Below are 10,496 nucleotides of genomic sequence, written 5' to 3'. Positions count from 1 at the left end.
AAAGCTTTTTGGAAATCTAAGTATATCATATCATATGCTTTCACATGATCTACAGCTGCAGTTGCATGTTCAAAAAATTCTAATAAATTAGTAAGACATGATCTGCCTCGTCTAAACCCATGTTGACTATCTCCAAGAATATGGAGACTTAAATCCAACCTCTGCACAAACTTCAGGTGCAACACTTCTAAAATACATCCATCCCCATAGATTTGGTGTCTGACTCTACACAGTCCATCTTTGCTCTGTTCTTTTTTTCGATGTGTCCGGCCCATTGCCATTTCTAACATTTTAACTGAATGATGTCACAAAGCCTACTTTTGTTTGTTCTCAGATCCATGTATTTGTTTTTCACTCTCTTGTTGTTTCGAGCACACATCTGTCCCTGCTGTGTTGTATCATTACGTTTCTGTGTCATTTTTGTGTTTAGTGACCAGATTTGTGAGCAAACTATTTTCTCTTCATGTAAATGGGTGATTCTCTTTCAACAGGTGGCTGTTTCTTCCAAATGCACTGCATCCCATTTTCAATCTTCTTTTCTTCCTTAATATCTTACTCTGTCTGTGTGCATGTGTGAGTGTGTGTGTGTGCGTGCGTGTGTGTGAATGCGTGTCTGTCTGTGTGCGTGTGTGAGTGCGTGCGTGTGTGTGAATGCGTGTGTGTGTGTGTGTGTGTGTGTGTGTGTGAGTGTGTGCGTGTGTGAGTGTGTGTGTGTGAGTGCGTGTGTGCGTGTGTGTATAAAAATACATTTCTTGGACCCTACACTGATAATTTAAATATTTGCCCAATTTCTGTTTCAAGTAAACTATCTTCACCTGATTCTAATATCTGTAATTGTATATTCAATATTGTAAATAATTATATATTACATTTGTTCTGTTATGTTTTACGATATCAAGTTAATCCAGGTTGATTCCAGTGAGCATGAGATCTGCCAGTGTGCAGGACAGGAGTGGGGATATTCTGTGGATGACACTGCCCTCTGGAGGCTGAGTAACAGAAGTGTCTGAATGCTTGGATAATTTCTGTATGAAAGTTCTCAGTGCAGCCTTTACAAAGTGTGCCTGTTAGTCCCCTGCCCATGCCAATGCCTTGACCGGATCACTGAGTATAAACCATCTCTTGTGATCAACTTGTCACGTGTCGCGTTGTTGTTTCAGCGTTCAAATCCATGTATTAACCATTTAATAAAACTTTCTGATTGGCCTTTATTGGTCATGTGACTAACATTGTTATGATTTTAGTGTTTTAAATTAATTGTTCTGTGCCAGTGTGTTAGTCCTATTATTGGTACAGGGATGCCTGACTAAATGCATGTCCGTTGCTGCTGCCGCTTGATCAGCACCCCAGCTGAATGACTTCAGGAATCAGGAGATTATTAGTCAGTAACTGGTGTATTTACACTGGCTGTGAAGCTCATTTTATAGTCTGATTTAGTTCTGCCATGTGTGTTGTGTTTGTCCATTGAGTTCAGGTCAGTCTTTTTCACTCTACTCAAGCTCAGAGTTCAGTATTTCAGTGCGAATGGGTAACTGGAAAAGCCCAGATTATCAATTTCAAATCTTATTTTTCTTCCGTATTATATGAATTATGGTGCAGCAGGCCTACACTGTCTGGCTCTGTTCAGCATCATTCTCATGTTGAGAAAGACATCCTGTTACCGCATGCTGGCTGTGATGAGAAACATCATTGTCTTTCTTCACTGCATCTCCTGTGTCGTCATTATTATAGAGTCCTTCAGTAGAAACTCATATCTAGCCTTACCTCGTCTCAGTTCAGTTTGTTCGTGTTATTTTGTAACTGCCCTCGCCGGGTGTTGGGGAGTCCGTCTGAAACAGCGCCACACAGCGGCTGCTGCCCACCTGCCTGGGCGCCAGGAGTCAAGTGTCCATCAGCAAGACGTGCAGTTTCCAGCGTTGAATGAAGGCTGTACACAGGCTGGTGCGTGTGTGTGGTCCTTGTCTTTTTACGGGAAAATATTGCACAATGTAGTCACACATATTACATTATTACTGTATGGCGTAATTGTAAGATCACACTATTATTTTGCATTGCAAATTTCCAAAGAATTGGGTGTGAATACTGATGATACCGCAGACCTCTGATTTGCACATTTCAATGTATGATGCATTATTGCTTACTGAGATGCAATAATGTAATGCAATAACTTAATGTAATTATACTTTCACAATAATTTTCGACTATTTAAAAGGGTCTGCGATGTGTGCTTTATAATGTGGCAATATAGTACGACACAGTAATTGCACTCAGAGAAACTCTTCGGTGCATTGGGGTTTATTTTACATCAGCAATAAGGTGTATAAGGACTGACCATTTAATAGTCCAATGCAATTTCCTTCCTGAGCCCAAGATGCTCATGTCAGCTGTGCATCAAATCACTCCCAACCAAATCAAACAGGAAATAGACCTTTAAGAAACTTCTTGTATCAGAACAAATCAAAAGAGGTTACTAACTGATAAAGGGTTACCAGACTAGAGCCTAATTTGTGTAAAATAGTCTGGTCGCTTTCCTCGTCAAAAATAAACCATTTGTTGCTTCTGAAAAGACGGACAACTAAAACCCGCGCAGGTTTGATGCTTTGAGCGATAAGTCTCCCCCCCTTCAGTCCATGAGGCTGTGTTTGTGTCTGCCTGTCTGGCACATGTCCAGTGTGCCCTGTGGTCACTGCGTCCGGTGTGCACACATTGAAAACTGGGCTGGACCTCTGTGACAAACGCGGCTTTCGTAAGATGTGATGTGAAGCCTGATGTCCAGCCCCAGCCTTCACAATGATGTAACCCCCAACCTGCTTCTACTCCTCCCACCCGGCAGTGAACTTGGGGCCAAAACAGAGGCTACAAAACACAGCCTGCGTCCGCACCGTGCGCTTGTCTCACGGGCGGCATTGCGGGAGTGCAGAGACAGAGAAGAGCAGAGATGCAGGACAACGACACGGACACGGCGACACTTCGCCTGTGCTCTCCGACAGATCCGATCAAAGCACTGATCCACAGATCTCTGCAGGCCAAGGAATTTGCTTACTGCCCTTACAGCAAGTTCAGAGTCGGGGCTGCTTTAATGACCAGCGACGGGAATGTCTTCATAGGTGAGACTCTATGGGCCATTTACTCGTGTATAATTGTTTTTATCTGTCGATAGTCTACCCAGGCTCTCCTATAGAATAACACGTTTACTACAATATTATCAGGATGGTGGTGGATATTATTATGATTTGAACAGGGTAACTATATCATGTGAAATGTTCTGCTTTTTATACTGTGAGTCTGAGCAATATAGTTAATTCAAATCAAGTTCAAAGTGCCAAAGGATAACATTTCCACAAGAGATGAAAAAAAAAAAAATGATATTTTGATTCTGACTTCGTTTTGCATGGATTTACCTTATTATGTCCAACAAATACCTGTTCATGTGAAGTTTATACTTTTGTAGACACTGTACTCAACTGGTAACTCATTGAAACATTGTCTTGCATAATATGTATTATTTAACCAAGTTAATAATTAAACTGGAGGTTTTTTATATGGCAGCTTAAAGTTTGGCTGTAACCCAGAGGAGGACCCTTAACATTACACCCTGTAAATCAAACCAAGACCTCTCAAAAGCTCAGCAGTCCCTCACTCAATTTGGGGATATAGACTCAATTCCATTTCATAAGCAACACCTGACATCATTTTCTCAAAGCCCATGTCCAAGTTATTTGATGCCAAAATTGGTTGATTTTCTCTCTGTATTTTTCTGTGCTGTTAAACAAACAGCTACTTCAGGTCAATGGCAGTGTGCACGGACCCGTGAAATGAAAAGCTTTAAAGCTTCGCTCAGTCCAAGGCCACTGCTGGAGTCATAATAGCCCCAGCAATGTTCAAAACAGACCAGTGCCAGTAATGAGTAATCTGAGGTTGTGGATGTGGTTTGCCATGCTCATTACTGGATAAATGGGTCTGTCTTGCATTTGGTTGCAATTGCTTTGTTCCTTTACAAACATTTCACAAAGCATGGATTTAACACTAAACAAACACATGAATGAGCGATTTTAAATACACTGATCTCTTCAGCGATATATTTTTTCAAAAAAAGGATTTAGAAAATCCCACTGATATCTTCGTGTTGTTTTCGGTCAGGATGCAATGTTGAAAACGCTTGCTACAACCTGGGGGTGTGTGCCGAGAGGACAGCGGTTTTGAAAGCTGTTTCAGAGGGTTACAAGAGTTTCACCGCAATTTCCATCGCCAGGTAATGCTTCTCTCGCAGTTCCCTCTGTAGCCTGTTTACACTGCATGTGTCATTCGGGCATCGCAGTTCAGAGACGTGCCTTTGCGCTGGGTTTCCCATTGCAGGTGTCCTGCTCGGCTGCTCCTTCTCACATTATTATTGGTCGTGCTGATGAATTCATGCCTGTCTTAGAGATGCCCAGTTTCAGTGGAAAGTACTTCCCACCCTTCAATTAAAACAGCACTCTTCTGTGATTATTTGACTTGAATGAATATGGTTCAGTAAATCTTACTGCTTTTTTAATTTGTTCAACACAGAATTTAGTTTTTTTGGGAGGAAAAATAAAGATACCTGTTGACTGAACTCAGTTAAGATAAGGTGTGTGTAAACTTCTGTCTGCCACTGCATTGATTTCAATCACAACGCTGACCACACCAGCACATGATGAAAACAAGGTCATGTCACCAGACCCAGGCTGTTTGAAGTCACTGCTACAGAGCATGTTTCCGATTCTTGATAAGTCTGTTCCTGCACTTATTCTGCACAACTGACATATTTTGCTTACAGCTTGTCAGTACAACTCTTTGTATTTTCTGGGAATTTCACAGTCCTGTTAATTTTCCTTGACAGCTCCTGTGTCTTAAAATCTGAACTAAGGGCTAAAATATCCATTAGTCTTAAGATAGGGAGATAACATTGAACAATGTCTGCTGGAGGATTGAAAGCCCTGCCTGTGCTTTCCTGAAAGAACAGTATATTTTGTTCAATGTTTTTCATATACAGTGCACCCGGAAAGTATTACAGCCTTATTCCAAAATGGATTAAATTCATTATTTTCCTCAAAATTCTACAAACAATACCCCCGAATGACAACGTGAAAGAAGATTGTTTGAAATCTTTGCAAAGATATTAAAAATAAAAAACAAATAAAGCACATGTACATAAGTATTCACAGCCTTTGCGCAATACTTTGTTGAAGCACCTTTGGCACCAATTACAGCCTCAAGTCTTTTTAAGTATGATGCTACAAGCTTGGCACACCTATTTTTGGGCAGTTTCTCCCATTCTTCTTTGCAGGACCTCTCAAGCTCCATCAGGTTGGATGGGGAGCGTCGGTGCACAGCCATTTTCAGATCTCTCCAGAGATGTTCAGTCGGGTTCAAATCTGGGCTCTGGTTGGGCCACTCAAGGACATTCACAGAGTTGTCCTGTAGCCACTCCTTTGTTATCTTGGTTGTGTGCTTAGGGTCATTGTCCTGTTGGAAGATGAACCTTCGCCCCAGTCTGAGGTCCAGAGCGCTCTGGAGCAGGTTTTCATCAAGGATGTCTCTGTACATTGCTGCATTGATCTTTCCCTCGATCCTGACTAGTCTCCCAGTTCCTGCAACTGAAAAACATCCCCACAGCATGATGCTGCCACCACCGTGCTTCACTGTAGGGATGGTATTGGCCAGGTGATGAGCGGTGCCTGATTTCCACCAGACATGATGCTTGCCATTCAGGCCAAAGAGTTCAATCTTTGTTTCATCAGACCAGAGAATTTTGTTTCTCATGGCCGGAGAGTCCTTCAGATGCCTTTTGGCAAACTCCAGGCGGGCTGTCATGTGCCTTTTACTGAGGAGTGGCTTCTGTCTGGCCACTCTACCATACAGGCCTGATTGGTGTAGTGCTGCAGAGATGGTTGTTCTTCTGGAAGGTTCTCCTCTCTCCACAGAGGCACGCTGGAGCTCTGGCAGAGTGACCATCAGGTTCTTGGTCACCTCCCTGTCTAAGGCCCTTCTCCCCCGATCGCTCAGTTTGGCCGGGCGGCCAGCTCTAGGAAGAGTCCTGGTGGTTCCAAACGTCTTCCATTTACGGGTGATGGAGGCCACTGTGCTCATTGGGACCTTCAATGCTGCAGAAATTTTTCTGTACCCTTCCCCAGATCTGTGCCTCAATACAATCCTGTCTCAGCGGTCTACAATTCCTTGGACTTCATGGCTTGGTTTGTGCTCTGACATGCACTGTTAACTGTGGGACCTTATATAGACAGGTGTGTGCCTTTCCAAATCATGTCCAATCAACTGAATTTACCACAGGTGGACTCCAATCAAGTTGTAGAAACATCTCAAAGATGATCAGTGGAAACAGGATGCACCTGAGCTCAATTTTGAGCGTCATGGCAAAGGCTGTGAATACTTATGTACATGTGCTTTTTTTGTTTTTTATTTTTAATAAATTTGCAAAGATTTCAAACAAACTTCTTTCACGTTGTCATTATGGGGTATTGTTTGTAGAATGTTGAGGAAAATAATGAATTTAATAATAATAATAAGGCTGTAACATAAAAAAATGTGGAAAAAGTGAAGCACTGTGAATACTTTCCGGATGCACTGTATTTTCATTTATATTCTTATACATTGTTATACCATGTTTTGACATCGTACTACACGTGTTCACTTTATTACAGTGTTGCCACAATCTTGTTTGGTAAGCTGGGGGACCGCTGACAATGAAATCTCAAAGGAAAATGACCCCTTTTTGATATAAAGCATGAAACAGTCCTGTTAGCCATGCAGTCGCATTCAACAGCTCTGTGCATGTTCTGTTCATGTGCTCTTGTTTTGCAGTGATTTGCAGGACCAGTTCATCTCTCCCTGTGGGGCGTGCCGACAGGTCATGAGAGAGGTACACGTTGCGCCATTGTTATGCATTGTATACGCTCTGTCACATGGTATTCTCCTTGTGTTCATTAGATTCCTCTTTGAACGAGAACTAATGATGGGAGGGGTACTGAGAAAAACTACTAATGACCTTGTTTATAAAATAATCTGTAGTGAGATTTGAAACATCACTGCCGTTCACTAATGCAATGAGATTACTTTAAGATGACACAGTCTGGCCTGTGCCACTGACAGCTTGTGCTGGCATTCCCAGAGGGAGGCGCTCAGCTGCCTCACTGCTCTCAGGGGAGGGTGGGGACCCGCTCTCTCACCAGACAGGACCTGCCAGACTCCGGTCCAGCAGGCGGTAACACAAGGAGTCTGCATTAGGTCCTTTAAGAGGTTATCCTTACTGCCACTGTAATTGGTTAAAGGAGTACGAGAAAATGCTGTGACAGGTTTGCCAAGCTATTTATAGGTTTTATTTAATTTTACATATAACTAGTGTATAGAATGAGAATCCAATTCATGCGCCACCTTTTTTCTTCTTTTTAATTTGTTGAGCTTGAAAATCAATTGAATCCCCTCTTGCTCTCAAACACATCTTCGAACTAAATACTTTAAATAATTAGAATAACACAGTGCTTAGCATGTTGGCTTGCTCCTCCCACATTTTCATAATTCAATAAATACCAGCCTTACGCCTATAAGAATGTGTGCTACAATTAATTAGATAAGTGTTCATTTGAAGTCCAAGTGAGAATTAAAATAAAAATCTGAACTTATTCCAGCCATATGTTTGTGGAATTACCAGTGTTTATAATTTTGAAACACATTTTTCTTTGATATATTCTCTTTGGATATTTACTTCATTTGGTTTGATAGTAATGTGGAAAGGGTTATATTGTTCTTAGAAAAAATAGCTATGAATGCAATGTATTAGGAATAGAAGATCTGCACAGATTAAATTTAATATACTTAACAACCCCAATACTACCGTTTTACGAGTTGTACCCCCTGCTCCACGCACTCGATCGCAATGGTATGTGCCAAAACATTAAAAGATATTGTCACGAGTCAGGGTCCTGGACAGAAGCCCTTCGAAGTGAAAGGGTCTAGAACCGGACTGGGGAAGGAAACCCAAAGACCTCGGTCATAGAGAGAACAGTAGATTAGGAACCCAACACTAGCAGCCAGCAAGCCACTCAGCAATACAACTATGGGGAGTAGACAAGACTCCACAAAGAGCAAAGCAAACAAAGGGGTTTATATACACGGAACAGGTGAAGCACGGACATGAGCGATAGGTGTGTTAATGAGCCGGAGACACAGAGGACAGGTGTGTTAATGAGCCGGAGACACAGAGGACAGGTGTGTTAATGAGCCGGAGACACAGAGGACAGGTGTGCTAATTGATTGGGGAACAAGGATCAATAAACTCCCTTAAAAGTCCCATAAACTTTTCACACATGCCTCCCCATTTTTATCTCATTTTCCATTTTAATTGCACATCGATGTATTGGCTTTGTATACAGTGTGTTGTGTTAATGCAGATTGATAATGGAATTGTGTGTTGTTTATGTTTTTCTTTTTGTTTTTTTACACCTCTTGGCCAGGTCGTTATTGTAAATGGGAATTGGTTCTCAATTGACTTATCTGGTAAAATCAAGGTGAAATAAAATAAAGAAATAAACCAATAATAGGGGAAACTACAAACAAAGGGCCAGGAGGAGAAGACAAACTGGCAGAAGAGTGACATCAGGAGTGGACTTGGGGAAGTTCATGCAGGAAACAAATAATGACAAATAGATTGAGATGTACGTCATGTCCCCTGTAATATGCAAATGACTCTCCCACCCCTACTATTCACACGTGTGTTTGCCAGTGTGGCTGCTTGTGTTAAAACACTTACAGAGCGATTTGTGTTGCAGTTCGGCACAGACTGGGATGTGTTTCTGTCAAAGCCTGACGGCACCTACGTGCAGATGACGGTGGATGAGCTGCTGCCCATGTCGTTTGGGCCGGATGATCTGAAGAGAAAGAAAGTGTTTTCCATCCAAAACGGATATTAAGAGCTTGGTTTTAAATGCTGTACACAGTCAATAAGGGTGCTGGCTTGTGTGCTTTAAAGCCAAGCTCCCACAAAGCTTTGGCCCTAGACACACAAAGATATGTGTATTTATTGGAGCCACGGTACCTCTTTTTCTCTTAGACATTAGAATCACTAGCTGGGATTCAATTGGATGCACCTGCTAATATAAAACTACAAACCTACACTAGGTAGGGGCTTTTGTTTTCTTAATTTTTCTTCTCAAAAGTAGAACTGCTTTGAAGTGCAAGTTTGTAGTTTGCTATTGGCGGCTGGGTCAAAGTTTTGATTGAATCTGGCCCACAGGAATGACCTTCACTGCAGCTGAAGTGTGGAGACTCAGGACTCATTTGTGTACCAAACCCTACTACATTTTATCAGAATACTGAAGTTAGCCGCCCTACAGAACAACGCAGGAACTAGATTATACAATACATTCCATTGTGGACCAAATCATGTTTTGTGATGCATTTAAATATACAGTGCATCAGATAAATACTACAGATAATGTTAATATTTATTGCGATTGTTTCATAAATGTGTGAATATATGAAATGCAGTTCTTGATTTCAGTCACATTTTTCTAAGAATTGTGCAACAATTACCAAACCAATCCATGGACCACTAATGATGTTTCAAACAAGGAGCAGAAATCTGCGGTTTGTGTTAATAGTTTGAGTATCAATGATGAATGCATTTGAATGCATTGGGGTTAAGCTTTTCTTTATGTAAATATAATGAAACATGTATTAAATGTTTTGCATAATAAAAAAACATGTTATGTTGTGGACTGCTGTTTGGGATCATATATTGACATATTTATTAGACAGATATGTGTAGAGAGAGAGAGAGAGATACATGTATATGAATAGATATATAAAGATGGAGCTATAAATATGTGCATCAGTGTGTCAGAGTCCTGACGGAGCCCTTTGAAACCTCAGGGGGCGAACTGGGTATATGTGGGATGTAGACATGACACCATGATTCCCAGTCCTTGGGGGGGGTTCTTGTTCCAACTGCACCCTGAATTCATGAACTGAAACCTCAATCAAACCAATTTCTTTAACTTGATTTTTAAAATGTTTTATATTCTTTTATAATCAACCTGACATATCCAACCATTTAAAATTATGAATAAGATCCGATTAGGGCAATTATTTGTTCAATTAAGGAACTGGGGGAACAAGAGAGAGCAAAAGTAGCAATGCAGGAAATCCAGGTCAAAAGGAAGGCAAGGGTCAATAATACTGCACTCAGCCGTACTCAAACTATGCACCTCAGAGAGAATAAAAGAGTTGGAGAGAAACAAAGGAGTTTAAACAGACAGGGCAGAGGGAAGCAGACAACTATGGATTGGAGAGCTGAACGAATGGGAGAAGAGGATAGGGTGAACTATTTGAACATGGTGCTGAGGAATGCTGATTGGTTAATTGCAGGAGTGGTTGAGGAATGTGATTGTTCCAGGGTTTAGAATTCTGGCGATGATGGCCTCTGGTGGCGAACCTGGGAATTGCAGGATGTGTGCGAAGAA

At 41.4% G+C, this 10,496-nt stretch overlaps 1 protein-coding gene across 1 annotated transcript; it reads left to right on the top strand.

The window, feature by feature from the left end:
• Positions 1 to 2,812: 2,812 nt before the first annotated feature.
• Positions 2,813 to 9,750, top strand: cdaa (cytidine deaminase a). Its single transcript, XM_066691126.1, has 4 exons — positions 2,813 to 3,107; positions 4,141 to 4,252; positions 6,841 to 6,898; positions 8,805 to 9,750. The coding sequence occupies exons 1-4, from the start codon at positions 2,939 to 2,941 to the stop codon at positions 8,943 to 8,945; spliced, it is 480 nt and encodes a 159-aa protein (XP_066547223.1). The 5' UTR covers positions 2,813 to 2,938; the 3' UTR covers positions 8,946 to 9,750.
• The last annotated feature ends 746 nt before the right edge of the window (positions 9,751 to 10,496 follow it).

This window comes from Amia ocellicauda, chromosome 18 (genome assembly GCF_036373705.1).
Source record: "Amia ocellicauda isolate fAmiCal2 chromosome 18, fAmiCal2.hap1, whole genome shotgun sequence".
Classification (NCBI taxonomy): domain Eukaryota; kingdom Metazoa; phylum Chordata; class Actinopteri; order Amiiformes; family Amiidae; genus Amia; species Amia ocellicauda.
Note: the sequence above shows the minus strand (reverse complement) of the source record. Positions and strands in the feature narration are given on the sequence as shown.

What these genes read in the sequence shown, in the direction of transcription:
- cdaa (XM_066691126.1), top strand. Translation starts at nt 2,939, where the DNA reads ATGCAGGACAACGACACGGACACGGCGACACTTCGCCTGTGCTCTCCG. An exon ending in CGACGGGAATGTCTTCATAG is followed by an intron (nt 3,108 to 4,140) that starts GTGAGACTCTAT and finishes GTTTTCGGTCAG; the next exon opens with GATGCAATGTTGAAAACGCT. An exon ending in GCCGACAGGTCATGAGAGAG is followed by an intron (nt 6,899 to 8,804) that starts GTACACGTTGCG and finishes TTTGTGTTGCAG; the next exon opens with TTCGGCACAGACTGGGATGT.